The sequence below is a fragment of the Pelobates fuscus genome, chromosome 2 (assembly GCF_036172605.1).
Source record: "Pelobates fuscus isolate aPelFus1 chromosome 2, aPelFus1.pri, whole genome shotgun sequence".
Classification (NCBI taxonomy): domain Eukaryota; kingdom Metazoa; phylum Chordata; class Amphibia; order Anura; family Pelobatidae; genus Pelobates; species Pelobates fuscus.
In genome coordinates, this window is record NC_086318.1 from 356788116 (window position 1) to 356811756 (window position 23641).

Sequence of the window (23641 nt, forward strand, 5' to 3'; positions counted from 1 at the left end):
AATTCTTGATAGATGGTCTTCTGAGAACTCTTTTTATGTGAGGCATGGTTCACATCAACAGATGCCTTTTGTGAATAGCAAACTATAAATGTTTGAGTACTTTTTATAAGTCAAAGTACCTCTAATCCCCACCTCCAATCTCATTTCATTAATAGGACACTAAGTTTGCCAATTTCCATCTCCATTTAGCATTTGTTAAAATCATTAACCTAAGGTTTTACACAGTGGCAGAACTGCCGCTGGTGATATATAGTGAAATGGTAATGGGCTGTTTGCACTGAACTGATGGGTCCTCTGGGCGGTGATCAGAGCTCTCCAGCCCAGCAAAGGTAATGTCAGGCAAAGTAGGGAGGGTGGTAGCATAAGCTGAGTCCCAGGCTACCTGACTTTGAGTCCTAAATGGCTGTTCTATGTGGCCACAAGGGGCACTGTGAAAAGGGAGATGGAATTGTTGGCACTTATGTACTGTGTGTTTGTCAGCTTGAGCTTCCTAAACCAAGGTCTCTTCTTTCTGGTGGTGCAGTGGATGTGAAAAGAAGGTACAGAGAAGCAGTGCCTGTGGTGGTATTCTCAGATGCAAGGTAATATAGGGGTAAGATGAGAGAAACTCAGTGTGGTATATTTTTAATTCCGTATCATTATAAAAAAAACTAAATGCACTTACAATTTTCTGGACCGTCTGTGGATGTGTTGATGGTCCCTGTGCGTATTTAAAGGCTTTTTCCACAGTGGTAGAAGTGCTTTTATTCGATGTGCAACGATCCAGCAAACAGATATCCTCAGAATACAGGAGGGAAAATAAAAAGAGGATATAGTGCCCTCTGTTTGTTTAAAAAAAAACTGTATGGCACAGCCTGTGTGTGTGTGTGTGTGTATGGGTAAGTCTGTGTATGTGTCTGTATGTGTGTGGGTGTATAGATCAGTCAGTGTCTGTGTGTGGTTCTGTCTGTGTGTGTGTATAGGTCAGACTGTGTGTGCACATGAGTCAGTCTGAGTGTTTGTCTGTATATGGGTTAGTCTGTGTGTCTGTGTGTATGTGTGTGAATGGGTTAGTCTGAGTGTGCGTATAAGTAACGGTCTATTTGTGGGTGTTTGGTTCAGTCTGTGGGTGTATGTGTCAATCTGTGGGTGTATGGGTCAGTCTGAGTGTTTATTGGTTAGTCTATGTGTTAGTTGGTCAGTTTGTGTGTGTGTATGTATCAGCCTGTGTAAGTGCTGGAGCTCCAAGTGATACCTCTCATCTTGTGACCTTCCTTGCACCCGGTGGATAGGCATCCCTCTGAACCACCACCGATGCAATTGTGCCACCCCCCTACCTGCAAGTTAAAAACAGGGAAATATTTTTTTAAAAATTTATAAAAAAAATTATTAAATTTATCATAGTAAAGACCTTCCCGATCCGACTCTCAATCCCCCCACTATGCACAGTGCACCCTCACAGACAGTGAACCACCCACATACAGTACACTCCCACCCACACAGAGTATACCTCCCCATACACGCAGGGCCGGTGCTAGGATTTTTAGTTACACAGGCGAAGATGCATTTTGGCGCCCCCAACCCTCATTAAAAAAATAAAAAAAATGCATCTTCACCTGTGTGTCTTTCCTCCCAAGCCACAGGCACACAGGCATCATTTTTCAGTCACACAGTCAAAGTCATACAGGTACACTGGCATACAAAGACAGAAATAATCATACAGAGACATACAGTCAGAGACATACAAGCAGAGACATACATGCATACAGAGACATGCAGGCATATAAAGACATACATGCATACAGAGGCATACCGTCATACAGACACATACATACAGACAGGCATACAGAAACATACATACAAAGACATTCAGGTACATACATACAGACATACAGGCATAAAGAAACATACATACAGAGACATACAGGCATGCAGACACATACATACATACAGGCATACAAAGACATACACACATACAGACACATGCATGCATACAGAGACATAACATCATACAGACACATACATATATACAGGCATACAGAGACATATAGGCATACAGACACATACATACATACATACATACAGACACATACATACATACATACAGAGGCATACCGTCATACAGACACATACATACAGAAAAATGCATACAAAGACATACAGGCATACAGACATACATATACAGAGACATAAAGGCATACAATTACATACATGCATACAGAGACATATATACAGACATTCAGAGACAAACATACATCCAGTTACATACATGCATACAGAGACATACAGAAACATACGTGTTGCGGACCGGTTCAGCATAAAAGGGGAAAAATCCGTTTAGGCGATAATCCCCTTTCCTAGAGACAGGCACAGCTACTGCAGAACACCAAACTCCCGATCTGGATACAAGATAACACTCCGAACTGGAACAGCTGAACAAGAAAAGCATACAATCCGCTTACACTCCTGGCAGTCAGCTTACAATCCAATTCCCCCCAAGAACGAGACGACACTTCATTTTGAGGGTTAAACAGGAACTCTGGACTGGCTCATCCAGCCTGGCTTTTATTTCCAACTCACACATACAGGCCACACCCAGGGGGAGGCATAAAAGAACCAATGACATAGATGTTACCTCCCACACATCCCCTCCCCTTAGTGTGACACATAATCCCATTATGCATACAGTGTAAAATATACTTTTACACAACTTTCATAACTTTAAAACCATACATCACATTCACATAAAAATACATATCCACAATCAATCCATTCAGGGGAACAACATATTAAAAAATGGCATGAATCCGACCAGGGGTTCAAAAGTTACTAAAAGTATCTTTTGTCCCTCCTGTCTGGCAGAAAAACATCCCCACAATGCACCCTGGTTTCCTCCCTTCTGCCCTGGAGTTAATTGGAGAAGTAATCCAATTATCCAGGACTAGAGGCAGACTCCATTAACCACATGGTTGCAAAACGACATAAAACACTTTAAAATACATAAAGTCACATTTACACATAACACACAGACATTTCACCTATCCCCAGATAGCTGGGATCTGCGCGCACAAAACTACCGAATAGCGCGCAGATCCTACTCACACAGTACAATTGCCATGGAGCTAAAGTCTTTCCCATAGTCTTTCATTATATGAATAGGCTCCATGGTATGGCTATCTGGGGTATCACATTCCCCTAAAGTCTGGTCCATAGTCCAAAGGCAAGAGGCGGGCAATCAGCCCCCTCCAAGGACACGTGGCGAGGTCGGTTTCGCCACACTTCTCCCCTTTACCCCCCAGACTAACAGGGTACTTGACCTCCTGCCGGTCAGTGCCCTTGTTAGTCCAGCAGCCCACCCACAAGACAGAAACAGCAGTACAGCCCACCCACAATAAACCATTACTACACCTGGGTAAGGGAGAATCTTGTCCATGTCCAGGTGCCTTACCACGGCTGTGTGGGGGACTGGTAGGCTGCCTTGGTGGGTTGCTGAGGGTGCAGAGACCAGCGGTACTCTTTCCTGGTGCCAGCACTACCCCGGGAGTAGCCTGGTTGGAGCCTGGTTGCTGGAGATTGACTGTCTCCACTTTGGATATATCGCTCGGTGGCTGGGGGACAGGACCGACCGTCCCTACCCCTGGTGCTGTAAGTGCAGAGACTACGGTCCCATCTGCACGGATGCGGGGCTTAACATCTCCCCTTGGTGGGTTAGGCTGCCGCTGGAGAGAGGGTGTAACAAGCTCCTCTCTCGGGACGGTAAACTGCCGCTGGGGAGAGAGGCTAGCAGGCTCCTCTCCCTGCCATTCTCTCTGCTGGTGGAAAGGGAGACCATCTGTCTCCCCTTTCCTTCTCTTGTCCTGCTGCTGGGGTGCGAGACTGACTGTCTCTGCTCCCTGCAGGACACACTGCCGCTGGGGAGGATGGACGACACCATCAGCTCCCTGGGGTACACACGGCCGCTGGGGAGGAAGGACGGCACCTTCTGCTCCCTGGGACACCCACTGCCGCTGGGGAGGGAGGACGCTGCTCTCCTCTCCCTTCACTTCACACTGCCTTCCTGGCATATCACTTTGCTGCTGGGGGGCAGGAACAACAACCTCTGCCCCCTGTAACTCAGCCTGCCGCTGGGGAGGGAGGACGACACCATCCGCTCCCTGGGTTACACACTGCCGCTGGGGAGGATGGACGACACCATCAGCTCCCTGGGGTACACACTGCCGCTGGGGAGGAAGGACTGCACCTTCTGCTCCCTGGGGCACACACTGCCGCTGGGGAGGATGGACGACACCATCAGCTCCCTGGGGTACACACTGCCGCTGGGGAGGAAGGACGGCACCTTCTGCTCCCTGGGAAACACACTGCCGCTGGGGAGGATGGACGACACCATCAGCTCCCTGGGGTACACACTGCCGCTGGGGAGGAAGGACGGCACCTTCTGCTCCCTGGGACACACACTGCCGCTGGGGAGGATGGACGACACCATCAGCTCCCTGGGGTACACACTGCCGCTGGGGAGGAAGGACTGCACCTTCTGCTCCCTGGGGCACACACTGCCGCTGGGGAGGATGGACGACACCATCAGCTCCCTGGGGTACACACTGCCGCTGGGGAGGATGGACGACACCATCAGCTCCCTGGGGTACACACTGCCGCTGGGGAGGAAGGACGACACCTTCTGCTCCCTGGGACACACACTGCCGTTGGGGATCTGGGCCGGAATTTAATAGTTCTACATAGTCCATCTCCAGCCCTTGTTCCATGGCAGTGAAACGGCGGAGGTCTTGTCCCAGTCCAATAGATCTCGGGCCCTGTAACATCTCACTCCGGTAATGCATGATAGCCCAGTACCGTGACTCTGCTGGACTGCCGAAGTCGACGTCTTCTGTTAGGGCCTTCCACAACAGGCCAGGGCTAGTGTAGTGATCCCCCTCCGGCTGGATGCCCTCTGCCCTCCACGTCTGTGGCTGGACAGTGCGCCACCACAGTGCCCGGTATGAGACGTCCAGGCTCAGTTCCCTTTCCACGAGGTACTCAAGTTGTCTTACCCGCTCCCCTCCGGGTTGGTCCCCCAGAAGCGGCATCCGCCAGGCCATTTGTTCCTCCAACAGGTATGCGGTACCAGGAAAGCGCTGCTGCCGTTGATACTGGACTTCTTCCCGGGCATCATACCATAATCTTATCCGGGCATTATCTCTCCATTCTAATTCACTCTCTTCCTCAGGTGTGTGTGTTGCCCAGGTGTGCGTGTTGCCCATTTTCCCAAAATCCTTCGTAGATAGGGGCGCTGTACGGGTACTGGCGTTGCCCTCACTTTGTAATCCAGGAATGGATGTTGTCTGTAGCTGTCCCTCTGGTTGTAGGAACGATCCCGCCGCTTGCCACCAATTGTTGCGGACCGGTTCAGCATAAAAGGGGAAAAATCCGTTTAGGCGATAATCCCCTTTCCTAGAGACAGGCACAGCTACTGCAGAACACCAAACTCCCGATCTGGATACAAGATAACACTCCGAACTGGAACAGCTGAACAAGAAAAGCATACAATCCGCTTACACTCCTGGCAGTCAGCTTACAATCCAATTCCCCCCAAGAACGAGACGACACTTCATTTTGAGGGTTAAACAGGAACTCTGGACTGGCTCATCCAGCCTGGCTTTTATTTCCAACTCACGCATACAGGCCACACCCAGGGGGAGGCATAAAAGAACCAATGACATAGATGTTACCTCCCACACATCCCCTCCCCTTAGTGTGACACATAATCCCATTATGCATACAGTGTAAAATATACTTTTACACAACTTTCATAACTTTAAAACCATACATCACATTCACATAAAAATACATATCCACAATCAATCCATTCAGGGGAACAACATATTAAAAATGGCATGAATCCGACCAGGGGTTCAAAAGTTACTAAAAGTATCTTTTGTCCCTCCTGTCTGGCAGAAAAACATCCCCACAATGCACCCTGGTTTCCTCCCTTCTGCCCTGGAGTTAATTGGAGAAGTAATCCAATTATCCAGGACTAGAGGCAGACTCCATTAACCACATGGTTGCAAAACGACATAAAACACTTTAAAATACATAAAGTCACATTTACACATAACACACAGACATTTCACCTATCCCCAGATAGCTGGGATCTGCGCGCACAAAACTACCGAATAGCGCGCAGATCCTACTCACACAGTACAATTGCCATGGAGCTAAAGTCTTTCCCATAGTCTTTCATTATATGAATAGGCTCCATGGTATGGCTATCTGGGGTATCACATTCCCATAAAGTCTGGTTCATAGTCCAATGGCAAGAGGCGGGCAATCAGCCCCCTCCAAGGACACGTGGCGAGGTCGGTTTCGCCACAATACGTACAAGACATACAGGCATGCAGACACATACATACATACATACATACATACATACATACAGAGGCATACCGTCATACAGATACATACATACAGACAGGCATACAGAAACATACATACAAAGACATTCAGGCACATACATACAGACACATACATACATGCATACATACAGAAACATAAAGACATACAGTTACATACATAAATACAGAGACATATATAGACATTCAGAGACAAACATACAATCAAAATAGATGTGGTTTAGGACTGGAATATTATGATTTTTTAAGCAACAAAAAATCTTAATCATTTTTTTCCACATTATACTATACTTCTAAACCTAACTTGAAGCACTTTCCTATGTGTTTCAATGGTTTATATTTTGTTTATTATAAAGGTAATAGTTTAGCTTTATTCACAAATGTATATTGTACAGTAATGTACTTTTTTTTACTTTCCTTCAGCAGTATTCAACACATGTTTAAAATGTATCCATAATTTGTCATTCCGAAAATGTAAACCTCTTTTATTTCAACACCATGTTTACACAGTCTTCATTTCCTTTTTTTATTACAAAGCAATGTAAAAATACAGTTAGCCATTTAAGCCCTAGTTTTCTTCCCCATTACTCTGTATTAGTTACATACAAATAAACATACATACATACATACAAAATTACATACTTACATCTGTTAAAGCGTGTCCCTGGGGTGCATGCTGTCCGGCTCCTTGGAGTCCTGTCCTGTCCTGCAGCGCAGCCTCATCACTGTGCGCCAGCCATGCTGTGTGATCCACAGGGAGCAGGGATATGATGTCATATCCCCGCCCCTTCCACACAGCCTGCGGCAGACAGCAGGGTAGGAGGTGGGCGGGCGGAGGCTGGGATCCGCAGGCGGAACGGTAAGGGCTGCGCTCGGCCACGCTACAATTAGTAGCCGGATAAAGGGGAGCGCAGTGTGCTTCCCTCCTTCCTGTCCGCCTGGTTTTGCGCCCCCAGGGCCGGTGCGCCCTAAGGCGGCCGCCTGGGCCGCCTTATGGTAGCGCCGGCCCTGCATACACGCATAGTAGACCCTCCACACACATCATCATCCAATTATAATTCATCCCACACATATACTCTTTACCTGCATACACATACACTTAACCACAAACAGCCCCTTGCACACACACGTCAGCCTTTTCCAGATTTGCTCTTTGGTATCCCACTTATGGGGACACCAGAAACAGGACAACAGTAATTGCAGTGCAAGCATGTCAATAAATTCATTTGCACTGGGATAAATAAACACAGGGCATTTCACCCATCTTGGGGTGGCGGAAATCTTAGGTAAGTATAAAAAAAATATTCCCCAGGAGTAGAACCCTGATGGAACTGTTGGTAATTTGGGTGGGTGTGGCAGTGCCCTTCTCTGGGTGGTGCTCTGTACATTACTAGGTCACCCTATATACTGACCTGGGATTTTTGTCATGGCATGATGTCTTTCATGTCTAAACAACGGGCAGCTCCTGCGTCACATGGAGGATGTTTTGTCTGTCCCAAAAGGGTCTGATGGTAAATACCTTGAATACCCCAGCTGAGGCATAATTTCTGTTCACGAGAAATGTTCTTTCATCTTTGAATGGTTTTTCCAAAGGTGTCTTGCCTGTAATAAAGACGATGGTGGGAATGGTGTAATAAAGAAGAAGGTGGAACTACAGCCAGTGCTGGTGGTGCTGCTATAACAGTACCGGCACGCTGACGGGGCCCATTGAGTGGCCCATGCTCTTAGGGTCATCTGATGGGTATGTATTTTCAGGGGCCAAAAAAAAATTCTTGCACCAGGGTCCACTATACATTAGTTCTGCCACTGGTTTCACATGTGGCACTCCGGTTCTCAAGGTGACTTCCAGCTTCCTTTTGGAGGGACAAGGACCAACGGCTGTGTTCTCCCTGTTATGAACTAGCCGCTTTACTTCACTATTTATTGGCTATCCTGCCGGTTCTTTGTATACGTCCCTCCTATTTAGCTGTTAGTCTTTTATTTAATGCACAAATAATTGTCGTCGTTGGGGTTTACTGTTGACCGTGACCGAACCCCGGCACATATATTCACATATAAGACTTTTACTAGGCACCATTCAAGGCTGCCTATTAAATTGGGCAAATAATAGTTTTTGCGCAATAGATTTCTGTATTGAGAACACTGAAAACTTCTGAACAGGACCTCTTTTACTAAGTTTATTACCTTTATGGTGGTGATACCCACATCTATTTTAGTACTATATTAAAGGTTATGTATTAATCAAACTAGGGCACTCAACCTCCTCTTTCCTTTGCATATGCATAAATAATTGTCATTGTTGGGGTTTACTGTTGACCGTGACCGATCCCCGGCATATTTTCACATATAAGGCTTTTACTAGGCACCATTCAAGGCTGCCTATTACTAACTATGTTAGCATTGATACATTGTTAACTAGGTGCTACACCAAGCTTTGGGCAGATTAGCGATCTCCATGTAGGAGGTCTCAGCCTTTCACCACCACCTAGTTATTAAGATTGACGCTGCACTTGTGCATTACACCAGCCTTTATGTTAATACGAATAAGTAATTGTATTGCTGCCGTTATCCTGTAGGCTCCTGCATACAATCTTACTTATATCTCTTAATTGGGCAAATAATTGTTTTTGCGCAATAGATTTCTGTATTGAGGTCACTGAAAACTTCTGAACAGGTCCTCTTTTACTAAGTTTATTACCTTTATGGTAGCGATTTCCACATCTATTTTAAGTACTATATTAAAGGTTATGTATTAATCAAACTAGGGCACTCAACCTCCTCTCTCCTTTGCATACTACTTTGGTAGTTCCCCTAGGGTTAACCCCTTCCCTTTGAGTGCTCCTTTCAGGCTTCCAGTTCTCTCCCGTTTGTTCGCTCTAAGTATACAGGGTTTCAATACCCAATCTCCGGAAGCAAACAGCACAGTCACCGAATTGTGATTATGACCTCCTATCTGAGTAATGTCATTAATCCTAATTTAACTACAATAGACATCGATAATGTCTTTTCCCTTGAACCTTTAATCAAACACAATTCAAATGATATCAATTAAAGTTTCTTTGATATCCAAAATTTATACAAACAACAGATTAAAGGACACTGGGAAATCACGAGCCTACGCAAATATGTCGAGGACAAGTTAGTCCCTAGAGGGCTCAGGTCCGACATTTCCAGACCAGAGAAAGTTAAAACCGATATTCAAATCCAAGAATGGAACAATATTCTAATTGACAGTTCTATAAGATTAATGGAATTTCTAATTAAGCTAGAAACTGTCAATCAGAACCTTCAAATTGAAATCAAGAATATCAAAGCCTTTCATACTCACTCTGACTTTAAATCTATGGAGACTAAACTAAACAATAATTTGGATAGTTTTAAGAAACATATCAGGGAAAAGAAACACTTGAAGTATCAACGAGATCACAAGGATTTCAAGGAGGGCACTATCTTCAGGCCAAGGTATAACTACAGGAAAAGATTCAGTAGTAAAAATAATTCTACATCAGATGACAGTGACTGGTCTAACTCTGACTCTAGCTCCCAAAGGCGAGGCAGAAGCACCACTAGAACCACTTACAATTTCCAACAAAGGAAAAGTATCTTAAAACCAGCCGAAAAAACGGTATCTTTTCCGGATACTCAACCCACCAATCCCCCAGATTCGATCAGCAACACACCGACCCCTTTTACACCTTCTCAATCAGGAGCGTCTTTTTTAGACCAGGACTGGACCCAACCCCAGCGGGGCAAACTCAGAGACAGGAAAAGATGGGGGTACAAAATAAACAAGGAGGGATACAAAAATCAATGAACTATAACACAATGGATGACAACTTGATCATAAATTTATCTACCTTTAATCTGGAAAACAAGCATAAATCTTTGCTTAATAAAGGGTTGTCCTTTGTTCCATCCCCCACTACCAACAAATTTGACTGGGTGAAAGATACAAATCTCTTTGGATGCAAACTGGCTCTGAGTGTCACCCATAAAAGAAAAGACAACAAATTAGCCAAAGATTTGGGCCTCACCTATGAGGAATATCAAGACCTCAAAACAATGGTGTCCCTCCTTGAGGAACAAGATGACAAACAGCCTCTCACTAACTGCAAACCTCTGAACTGGTACACCCCTAATTTTAAAGAAATATCAAGCGTGGACTTATTCGTCCAGATGACGACGAAATGTTTAGAATCACTTCCACCACCTGACCAAATTAGGGATAATTTGACCAGAGCAGAACGGGAAGCACTGAGGGAACTCACTGGCAATAAAGAACTAATTATCAAACCGTCTGATAAAGGAGGGAATATAGTGCTTATGGATCAAACAATGTACCTTGACATGTGTATGGAACACTTGAAAGATACCAACCAATACAGAGTACTTTCTCAGGATGCAACTAGCCTGTTCCTCACTGAGCATTGGAAATGAATATAATTACGAAGGAAGAATTCCAATTCATGATTCCCAACAATTATCCAACCATCTCAACTTTCTACTGCCTTCCGAAGGTTCATAAATGTCTCACTAATCCTCCTGGTAGACCGATTATTTCCGGTAACAACTCCCTGACGGAAAAAGTAAGCAAATTTATTGAGAAACTACTTCATCCTTTTGTCATCAATTTGGAATCACACGTACAGGACACCAAACAAGCATTGTTAATGTTGGAAAACCTAGTGGTTCCACCTTACACTCTACTCGCAAGTTTGGATGTTGTATCGTTATATAACAACATCCCACACGAAATAGGCCTGCGTGCTACATCTTACTTTCTACTCAAATCCAGCAAATACAACTCTGATCAAATTTAATTCATACTAGAAATCTTGGAGTTCGTCCTAACCCACAATTATTTTGTTTTTGACAGCACCTACTACTTGCAACTAGTTGGCACTGCGATGGGCACAGCTTGTGCCCCTAGCTATGCGAACTTATATTTAGGGTGGTGGGAAGAGACAACATTTAAAGATATCTGTCAGTATCATCAGTATATCCACAAATGGATTAGATACATCGACGATATCTTGTTGTTCTGGACTGGCTCTATCCCAACTTTCACTAATATGGTAAATGAGCTTAATGACAATCGAATTGGACTCAAACTGACATATGTAATTCACGAGACACAGTTGGAATTCCTAGATCTTAGGCTCCTACTCAACCTTGATGGAACAGTTGACACTGAACTTTTCAGAAAAAGTACTGCATCAAACAGCCTTTTACATTGGCAAAGTTTCCATCCGCACCGGCTTAAGGCCGGGATTCCGTATGGTCAGTACCTGAGAGCAAGAAGAAATTGCTCCAGTGATGAGTTCTTCAGATCTGAGGCCAACAAATTACGAACCCGGTTTAAAAACAAAGGTTATCCTAACCGGATCCTTAAAAAAGCTTTCCAAAGAGCTCTCACACAAGAAAGAAGCACCAGCCTCAGGTCTACAAGACCAACCTCCACAAACAAAATGATCAGATGCATTGGTACTTTTGATGCTAATTGGCAACCCATTAAGGACATCTTTACTCGACACTAGCCAATTTTGCAATATGACAAGGATCTAGATACCAACTTAGTTCCTTATCCAAACATCACGGCACGTAGATCAAGAAATCTGAGAGACCTATTGGTACACAGCCATTTGGAAAGAAAGACACCTTCAAAAAATTGGCTGACTGCTCCAATGGGGACTCACAAATGCGGCCATTGTAAGGCGTGCCAATTCATCAAAACCTCCAAAACAGTGAGAAGCAGTCAAACTTCAAAAGAATACAAAGTGAATCACTTTATTAACTGTAGCACTACCCGAGTCATCTATGTCATAACATGTTCATGTGGTACCCAATACATTGGGAAAACGTATCAGGAATTTAGGAGACGCATTCTTCAGCATGTCAACTCTGTTACTAATCTCAATTTAAGTACTCCTGTAGCGAATCATGTTCGCCACTTTCACGATGGCAATTCTAACCACTTATCCTTTCAAGCCTTAGAGAAAATCACTCTGAACTCTAGGAAAGGTAATTTCAACTTAACTCTCCTCCAAAAAGAGTCCAAATGGATCTATGAGTTCAGAACTCTAACCCCAGGGGGCATGAATGAAGAATTCAACTTTACCCCATTTATCCACTAGTCCGCTTGGCTCTCCACACCCTACACAATTTGTTCCGTGTCGAGGTCCTTCACAGTCTGTTCGATCCATTGAGGTGACATATACTCATAGAACAGGATAATACCCGTGACTACATGGTCAAAAGTCTATCCGGCACCCTATCATCGAGACTTTCACATATCCATGACATGCCCGACCGATTCAGACGTCCACCGGCTGGAATTGGCATATTTTCATGCTACTATTGGACCTGTTCCACATATGAGTGTATCTGCATTTTTACCAGTTGTGCCTACCAAAGTGTTTATCAGGGTACTTGTCCTTTACTGCACAAAGCAGCTGTTTAATATTGCCCATTCTACATTATACCCATACCCAGAACGGGCTATAATATATATTTTCATTCCCATTTGCACACTACCTGCAGTAATGACATGACCGGGCTTAGTTTTCCCTCAGGTTTACAAATATTCTTGTTTCGTGGTCTGAGTCTCCGAATCATTATACCCACAAGGGGTTAATTGGTTTCATTCCAATCTCATTTCAGTTACATCATTCCTTAGCCGGACCATGATAGGCTAATAACGTATGACGTTTTCGTGGACTCCACCAATGAATCCCCGTCACCTACCTGTAAATATCGGTTCAGTTCCCGCACATCGGCTCCCCTCTGATGAGCTGCGGGCGAAACGCACGCGTTAGGGGCTTCTCGATAATCCTCTGCTGCTGCCATTTGCTGCTACACCAAACTCTCCCGCACTACGGTTCATGTGGCACTCCGGTTCTCGAGCTGACTTCCAGCTTCCTTTTGGAGGGACAAGGACCAACGGCTGTATTCTCCCTGTTATGAACTAGCCGCTTTACTTCACCGTTTATTGGCTATCCTGCCGGTTCTTTGTATACGTCCCTCCTATTTAGCTGTTAGTCTTTTATTTAATGCACAAATAATTGTCGTCGTTGGGGTTTACTGTTGACCGTGACCGAACCCCGGCACATATATTCACATATAAGACTTTTACTAGGCACCATTCAAGGCTGCCTATTAAATTGGGCAAATAATTGTTTTTGCGCAATAGATTTCTGTATTGAGGACACTGAAAACTTCTGAACAGGACCTCTTTTACTAAGTTTATTACCTTTATGGTGGTGATACCCACATCTATTTTAGTACTATATTAAAGGTTATGTATTAATCAAACTAGGGCACTCAACCTCCTCTTTCCTTTGCATATGCATAAATAATTGTCATTGTTGGGGTTTACTGTTGACCGTGACCGATCCCCGGCATATTTTCACATATAAGGCTTTTACTAGGCACCATTCAAGGCGGCCTATTACTAACTATGTTAGCATTGATACATTGTTAACTAGGTGCTACACCAAGCTTTGGGCAGATTAGCGATCTCCATGTAGGAGGTCTCAGCCTTTCACCACCACCTAGTTATTAAGATTGACGCTGCACTTGTGCATTACACCAGCCTTTATGTTAATACGAATAAGTAATTGTATTGCTGCCGTTATCCTGTAGGCTCCTGCATACAATCTTACTTATATCTCTTAATTGGGCAAATAATTGTTTTTGCGAAATAGATTTCTGTATTGAGGTCACTGAAAACTTCTGAACAGGTCCTCTTTTACTACGTTTATTACCTTTATGGTAGCGATTTCCACATCTATTTTAAGTACTATATTAAAGGTTATGTATTAATCAAACTAGGGCACTCAACCTCCTCTCTCCTTTGCATACTACTTTGGTAGTTCCCCTAGGGTTAACCCCTTCCCTTTGAGTGATCCTTTCAGGCTTCCAGTTCTCTCCCGTTTGTTCCCAGTATGCAGTGGTTAGTATCTAACAAAATTGGTGCAAGGAAAGACAACCGGTGTACCGGTGTCAGGGTCTTGGGTACCCAAGGCTCATTGATGTATGTGGGAAGTGAAGGCTAGTCCGACACACAGAAGAGCTACTGTAGCCATGTTAGAAAGGTGTCAGAACACACAATGAATCGCAGTTTGCTGTGTATGGGGCTTCATAGCTTTAGACTAGTCAGCGTGCCTATGATTACCCCTGCCCCTGACCATTGAAAGTGCTTTTGAAGTGGCATTCTTACAGTGGATTCACGTCTAACAATGAAAAGGTATCAAAATCAGATTTAAGACTTTTCAGTCTCACTTGAGACTTCATCCCAGGTCACCTTGCTCTAAAATTAATACACGTGGCACTGGCACACAGTTAATAGTCACAATGTAAAAAAAAGTCATACAATAAAAAGAGTTGTTGAGAACACTACTCAAATTATCTTACTTCCCAACAGAGCTGGGAGTCAATTCCACATGTTGGGTGCTCTCTTTCTCTGCCAAGGAGCCATATTGAAACTTAAAATGGCCGGTGTCCCATAGGATATAAAATAAGAGAGCAAAGGCTCATACGCAATGATGAATCGCTTAACATTTATCACAAAGCAATGCATGGAGTTCAGTTTCCGAGGTACCCTCTGCACTTGCCAAATTAAACCAGTAACCTTGCTGTTGGGAGTTACGACTAAAAGCATTGCATTCTAACTCTAACTGTTAAAACTGTTAAAAAGGTTTAGATAAATGATTAATGAACCTCCACATTGTCACCTTTAATCACTAGCCATTCTACATAACCCAGTGGTGGTACAGATTAGTTAAAATGTTACTATATTAAAATGGAATGCCTATCATCATTCATCGGTATTGTCTTGGTATCTGAATGTGTCTTACAAAGCAGGCAGGAAAACACATACATTGAAATTACTCAGTAGACTCCTGTGTACTGAGGTGAGCAAAGTTCATTACAAGAATGTTTTAGAGTAAGCTAGTCATTTCACAGCAAATGCCTGAGGGTGGAAAAAAATCTGGTAAATTCTGTTTAAACTTGACTGTTTCTTTTTTGTGTTCACAGAGTGTTTTAACACAGGAAATAAAGTTGGCATCCTCAGGCATTTGCTCTGACAAGAAACTACTGAACAAGCCAGATAACAATACATGATATTACTCTGTGTTTTGACAATTTCCCTGCTTCATGTAATACTTCCACAACCTCATGCAGTATTTACCCACACTGCCATTGGCCGTTTGCCTCCACTGTTATTTTTATATAAGATGTCTCATTTATTATTGTTTAAGACATGTCATTTGTCACCCACGGCACTGTAAATGCACGTGTTGTACATCCCACATGCACTATATATTTTTTATTAAGAATATTTTTCACAACTAATATAAATCCACAATTTCTTTTTGGGAGTAGGGCGTAACATTGATGGTATTAGGTTTGTTTTTATTATTATTAGTATTATTGTAAAAATATACTGGGATATGCATGTGTATTGTGTATAGTTTAAAGTAACACAACTTTATTAGCGTCAGCGGATGTTTATGCTGAAGAATGAGTTGCTGCTTGGTGGATTTATCAGTACAGTAATGTTGTTATTGTCTTTGACTTTAAGAAACCTTACTCTTTACATTGCACGTTTCATACAGCATAAAACTCACAGTGCAGCTTTTCAACATCATCCCTAGGAGAAGATGGCCCCAGCAAAGAAGGGTGGTGAGAAGAAGAAAGGCCATTCTGCCATCAATGAGGTGGTAACCAGGGAATACACCATTAATAATCACAAGAGAATCCATGGAATTGGCTTCAAAAAACGTGCACCAAGGGCTTTGAAGGAGATATGCAAATTTGCTGTGAAGGTGATGCATAATCCTGATGTGCATATTGACACAAGGCTAAACAAAGCTGTCTGGGCCAAAGGCATTAGAAATGTTCCATATCGTATCTGTGTGCGTTTGTCCAGAAAATGTAACGAGGATGAAGTTTCTCCTAACAAGCTATACACATTGGTCACATATGTGCCAGTCACAACTTACAAAAGATTACAGACCGTCAATGTGGATGAAAACTAAATGGCTTTTTGCTGTTATAATAAAATCTTAAAACAGAAAAAAAACAACAACAAAAACACTGGACTGAATACACTTCCCCAAAAGTTAAAGGGACATGTATCACTTCACAATTATTTTTCTTACAGTAGCAAGCAAACCTTTTAAACAAATATACAAACCAAAATAAAGCAAAAAAATAAATAAATGAAACGTGTGTAAAAAAACATTTATACATTTACTATAAACCTGGTTAGATTGCATTGTTGGACATGACTCTCAGCTAGAGGAGCTTCTTTAGCCTCAAATTCCCTCCCAATTATAGTGTTGGTATGATGGCAATGCCACAATGATAACTCTATGTTGTAATTCATTTTAAAGTGAATCATAGTAAAACATATAGCTGTTTATATATTTAATTATGCTCTCTAGTGACTCTGTTATTGTATAACCAGGGCCAGATAAGAAAAGATCAAAATGCTATGATCTAGGAAACTGCAAAAGGAAAGGTCTTGATAACACCACACATCCTATCACTTGTAAATATTGTCAATCTTTATAGAACAATGAAAATCCAAGCACCCTTCTCTGCGTGCCCAAGGTTGTACATGATTCTTATCAGTATCACTGTATGTGATTTGCAGACACTGTTTTCATTGAAACAAACATCTCTGCAATATCCCAAATCCTCATACCCTTGTATAATAGAGTAACAGTGCTGGATCTCAGCTCATACCATAATAACCATACACGATTAAGCAATCTCCCCAGCCAGAAAGCTGTCTCCCAGCCAGTGTCCCTAGTGTCTGTGTGCCCTAGTCTCCCAGTGTCCCCTAGTCTCCCAGTGTCTTTTTCCGCATGTCTCTCAGTGTCCACATGTCTCCCAGTGTCCATATGTCTCCCAGCCAGTTTCTCAGTGTTCCCATGTCTCCCAGTGTCCCTATGTCTCCCAGCCAGTGTCCCTAGTGTCTCAGTGTCCCCATGTCTCCCAGTGTCTGTGTCCCCATGTCTCCGTGTCCCTAGTGTCCCCATGTCTCCCAGTGTCCCAGAATGTCTGTGTCCCCATGTTTCACAGTGTCCCCATGTCTATGTCCACAAGTGCCCCCATGTCTCCCAGTGTCCCCAAGTGTCTGTGTCCCCATGCCTCTCAGCCAGTGTCCCTAGTGTCTGTGTCCCCTAGTCTACCAGTGTCTGTGTTCCCATGTCTCTGTGTCCCTAGTGTCTTAGTTTCCCCAAATGTCTGTGTCCCAGTGTCTGTGTCCCCATGTGTCTGTGACCCCATTTATCCCAGTGTCCCCATGTCTCCCAGTGTCTCCATGTCTCCTAGTGTCCCCATGTCTGTATCCACCAGTGCCCCCATGTCTCCCAGTGTCCCAGTGTCCCCAAGTGTCTCAGTGTCCCCAAGTGTCCCTGGGTCTCTCAGTGTCTCCATGTCTCACTGTGTCCCCATGTCTCTCAGTGTCCCCTAGTATCCTAGTGACACGGGACACACTGAGACATGGGGACACTGGGAGAAATGGGGACACAGACACTGGGAAACTAGGGGACTGGGCGACATGGGGACACTGACACTGTGATACATAGGGACACTAATGCCAGACTGGCCTTACAATTCTTTGGACAGACATGCCTCCTTTTTGGGCATGTTCACCCCTTTTGGCAGTTCTGGTCACGTGATTCGTGTCAATGGTCCACCCTTTTAGCCCGCCCATTGACTTCCTACTTCCCTGGACACTGCTGTTAGGGGGTATGGATTTACTTGAAAGATGAAAGCATAAATTTGATAAAAAGATTAGCATAGAGTATGTGTTTTCTTATAGCTGCATCCTTTGAGTTTCCCTCCAACACCAACTCCATTAGATACATGACACTTGAGAGGTATGACTGTTTTAGTGTTTTTGGTCAATAAGATTCTGTAATTAGGCCCCATCATAATTGTCAGCACCAGGCCCACAGGGCTCTTAATCTGGCCCTTCCGTGTGAGGCCTGGCAAAAGTCCTACTGTTCTTGCCAGATCTCATCCATGCTGTCCTATGGTGCTGTGTGTGAGAGAAAGATTAATGACCCAGGGGACAGAAGGTGACATCACTTCATGTACTCTCTTGTCCTGCATGACCTTTGAGCACTGTGAATATAAGAGACAGTAGGTATATATTTTCTACTGCCCCATGCATCCATTTCAGCACTTTAGCCCCTATGACTCCTTGTACCCACCACAGCCCCCAACCTTCCCTGTTCCCTTCTCAGCCCCTATCCCTCCCTGTACCCATTTCAGCCTCTATCACTTCTTGTACCACATCAGTTCCATGGCAGCCACCACAGCCCTTATACCTTGCTGCATTCACCTCAGCCTCTATCTCTTCCTGCGCCCACCTCACCCACTAGAGCCCCTAACTGGCCTTGCATCTCAGCCACTATGCCCTGCCTGCATGCACCACAACTCCAATCCTTCCCTACACCAACCTCATCCTCAAACCCTCCCTGCACCCACCACAGCACCATCCTTCACTGCACTCACTACAGCCTCCATCCCTCCCTACACTGACCTCAGTTTCTTTCCCTTGCTGTACCCACCTCATCCACTACAGCTCTTATGCCTTTTTGTGCCTATTACTGCTGCTATTACTGCTGCTTTACCTCCCGTTACCCATTACAGCCCCTATGTGCCTACTATAGCACCTAGGCCCCCTGCACCCAGTGGCGTACATAACACGGTCGCAGGGGTCGCAGTTGCGACCGGGCCCGTCACTTCAGGGGGCCTGGCGGCCCTGTGGACCCCGCGACCGGCTACCAGCTGCCACATTTTGTGGCCCCCAGACAGCTGGGAGGAAGTGACTGCCCCGGTCACTCCTCCCAGCTATCAGAGCCCGCACAGGAGGGAGGAGGAGGGAGAAGGGAGTCAGAGTGGGAACTCTGACTCCCATCAGGCTTGGCCCCCACTGGACCCCAGGGAAAGTCACAAATGTCTGTGTGTGTGTGTGTGTGTGTGTGTGTATCTGTGTGTATGTGAGTGTGTGTGTGTCTGTATGTGTGTGTGTGTGTCTGTGTCTCTGTCTCTGTATGTATGTGTGTGTGTGCGTCTCTATGTATGTGTGTGTGTCTATGTGTGTGTGTCTGTGTCTCTGTATGTGTGTGTGTGTCTGGGTCTCTGTATGTATGTGTGTGTCTCTGTATGTGTGTGTCTATGTATGTGTCTGTGTCTCTGTATGTGTGTGTCTGTGTCTCTGTATGTATGTGTGTGTGTGTGTCTCTGTATGTGTGTGTATGTGTGTGTGTGTCTGTATGTGTGTGTATGTCTGTGTCTCTGTATGTATGTGTCTGCATGTGTGTGTATGTATGTGTGTGTCTGTATGTATGTGTGTGTATGTGTGTATGTATGTGTCTGTCAGGGGTTGTATGTGTGTCTGTCTGTCTGTGTATTTGTGTGTGTGTGTCTGTATGTATGTGTCGGGAGTGGGGAGAGGAGGCCCACGGATCAGTTTCGCACCGGGGCCCCATGGAATGTGTGTATGCCACTGCCTGCACCTACCACAGGCCCTATGTCTTCCTGCACCTACCTCAGCCTATATCCATCCATTTACCCATTTATTACATTGTTTGGAGTTACCCCTTAAAATAAATATTTGTGTGAAAGTCACACAAAGAAGGAGGAGGAGAGTATTAGTAGCCAAAAAACCTTGCATCAGGAAGAGGGCCCTTGGTCTCCTATTGCCTGAGAGTCTGACCCTGCCTCAGCCCCAATACATACAATAAAAAAAACAAAGAAAAAATAAGTAAGATACTATACTACTAGATATACTATAGCAGTGGCACTGACACATGTGCATATATACAGACACAAAGATATTATCTTTTAGAGATAGATAATAGATATAGAGATTTTAATATATTAAATATATATTTTCGTTTTTAAGTTATTTTAACATTATTTTAAAGCCCGTTCATACCCCTTTTTAGCCCTCTATCATACATTGTATTTCATTAACGTTTTAAGTTAATTAAATGTTGGTCACATGACTGATTACATCAGCTAAAGCTATTTGAACAGGACAGGTCCACAATACTGTAACACTTTGAAAAAGTCTTATTTTTGGCGAAACACTTAAGTGTTTTATTCTGTATTTTGGTTTTATTATTTGTATCTTCAGAGTATCTTCACTGCTAAAATACTGCTCACAGAAGGAGAAAACTCCCAAAAATAATGATCCAAAAAGCTACTTACTCAACTTGGATCATCTCCAAAGAAAGGACCAGGGTCACCAGTATATCCATAGGCAGGGATTGTACCATCCAGGCATATATCTGCAGCTGATCATAAGCTCCAGAAATTTGTAAGTGTTGACGGTTCTACTGCAGGTGCTAGTGCAGCCACACTGCACAGGTTGGGGACCGAAGACTAAGGATCCATCGGGTGGCCCATGCACTTAAAGCCACCAGATGGACCATTAGTCTGCTGTTCCAAACCTGTTCAGTGTGGCTGAACCTCCAATACCATTTTTTTTTACGTGTACCCCCGGACTGGATTGTACCTCTGGGGAGATGCGTACCATTGTTTGGACACCCAGCAGTATCACAAGGGACGGAAGGTAGACATGGAGGTGGAGGATTTTCCCATCTTAAAAATTTCTACAGACATCTATGCTAGGGTAAAAGGATTGTGTTAGCACAGGACAACTGAACCCACACTGTAAGTTCCAAGGTCAGTCACGCAGAAAAATCTACCCGATTCACTAATGTTGGCAGCTGTGAGTATATTCAGGGTCAGTGCGCCCTGTAGGCGACTTAGGCAGTCACCTAGGATGCACCAGCCCGGGGCGCAAGATTTGAGTGACCCGGCAGGAGGGAAGTGCACAGTGCTCCCTCCTACCTGTCACTTAGTGTAGTGTGGCCGGGCGGCACGGGTGGCGGACCGTGGTACAGGTGCATCTGTTTCCTGTACCCGGCTGGACCGTGGTACAGGTGCATCTGTTTCCTGTACCCGGCTGGACAGGAAGTGAGAGCGGCTGGTTACAGGAAACAGAAGTTCCTCTACTGCGGTCTGCCACCCGCGCCACCATGCCACGCTACAAAGATAGGTAGGAGGAATGGGGGGGGGGTGAGAACCAATGAGGGGGGAGAGAGCGCCACTAAAAAGGGAGGAGGGGGGAGAGGTAGGACCACTAAAGGGGAGGGGGAGAGACACAGGACCACTAAAGGGGAGGGGGTGAGAGAGACAGGACCACTAAAGGGGACGGGGGTGAGAGAGACAGGACCACTAAATGAAAAGGGGGGAGACACAGGACCACTAAAGGGGAGGGGTGAGAGACAGGACCACTGAAGGGTAGGGGGATGAGAGACAGGACCACTAAAGGGGAGGAGTGAGAGAGACAGGATCACTAAATAGGAAGGGGGAGAGAGACAGAACCACTAAAGGGGAGGGGGAGAGAGACAGGACCACTAAAGGGGAGGGAGGCTGAGAGAGACAGGACCACTAAAGGGGAGGGAGGGGGAGAGACAGGACCACTAAAGGGGAGGGAGGGGGAGAGAGACAGGACCACTAAGAGTGGGGGAGAGGGAGGACCACTAAGCGGGAGGGAGAGAGGAGCACTAATGGGGGGGGGGCACTAAGGGACAGGGGTGATCACTAATGGACAGGAGGGGAGAGCACTAAGGGACAGGAAGGGAGAGCACTAAGGGACTGGAGGGGAGGGGAGAACACTAAGGGACAGGAGGGGAGACCTCTAAGGGACAGGGGGAGAAGAGGAGACCACTCAGGGACAGGGGGAGGAGAGGAGATAAGACCACTAACGTACGAGGGGAGTGAAAGAGATCATTAAGGGACGGGAGGGAGTGTAAGACAAACAGAGATGCTGAGGAAGGGGTGAAATTGAAGCACAAAGGGGCTGGTAGGGGAGACAGACATGCAGAGGGGCTCAGGAGAGAGATGAAAAGAGTCACTTGTGATGGAGACACACAGAGGAGCCTGGGGGGAAAAGAGACACACAAAGGTGCTGGGAAGAGTAATACACAAAGGGACTTGGGGGAGTAAGACATACAAAGAGGGGGAGTAAGAGACACACAAGGGGCTTGTAAGAGATAAACTAAAGGGGGTTGTAAGACACAAAACGTAAAGAAAAAAATATTTAAAAAAAAAAAGTATTTTAACAAAATAAATATAATGATAAAAATAAAGAGTTGCTCCCCTCTCAGCCTCTATCCTACCACACAAACCCTCTCTTTCACACTACACACATACACAATGCATCCCTACACACACACACACACATGCACAGAAACACACAATGCATCCATTACACACACACACAATGCATCCCTTACATACAAAAACACACAATGCATCCCTTACACATACATTGCTTCTCTTACACACACAGAAACAAAATGTATCTCTTACACACACTCAATGCAACCCTTGCAGACACATACACTGCATTACATTACATATACAGAAACACACCTTTCATTCCTTACACATACAAACACAGATTCACACAATGCATCCCTTACATACACACACACACCCAGAAACACACAAGGCATTCCTTACACACAAACACACACTGCATCCCCTATACACACACACTACATCACTTACACAAATTGGTATCCCTACACTACATTCCATAAGAACACACACACACACTACATCCTCTACAGTAACACACAACACATCCCCTACACACATTCACTCCATTCCCTGTGAGCAAACTCATGGGTGGGCCATGTAGGTGGATTTATGGGCGGGCCTTGTAGGCATATTCATGGTCAGGCCCTGGGGGCCCAGATATTGAGCTGTGTAAGAGGCCCCAAAGAATGGAGCTGCTTCCTTTTCGTTGATTTTTGTGAACACTGTTACAAACAGCCTCCCTTGAGTGTATTCTACACCAGACCAGTGGAGCCAGACTGCAATCTAAGCCCATCATCATCCTCTTGTCCTCATCTGGTGGTAAGTAGGCAATCCAGTATATTATTAGTGGCACTAATCTCTAATTTACCTCATATTAAAGGAACACTGTAGTCACCAGAACCACTACAGCTTAATGTAGTGGTTCTGGTGTCTATAGCCTGTCCCTGCAGGCTTTTTAATGTAAACACACTGCATTTTCAGAGAAACAATACTGAGTGCAGCACTGGCGTTGGCCCATATGGCAGATCTTATGGTTGGGACATTGTGATGTCACATGGTGGGCAGAGCATATCGGGGGATGGAGGAGGGGGGCAAAAATCCTTGGATCGGCTCGG

General features: G+C 44.8%; 1 protein-coding gene across 1 annotated transcript; it reads left to right on the forward strand.

Moving 5' to 3' along the window:
• The first annotated feature begins 16026 nt into the window (after window positions 1-16026).
• LOC134585885 (large ribosomal subunit protein eL31-like) lies at window positions 16027-16471 on the forward strand. Its single transcript, XM_063441367.1, has one exon. It carries the CDS (start codon window positions 16046-16048, stop codon window positions 16421-16423), a length of 378 nt encoding a protein of 125 aa, XP_063297437.1. The 5' UTR covers window positions 16027-16045; the 3' UTR covers window positions 16424-16471.
• Window positions 16472-23641: the final 7170 nt, after the last annotated feature.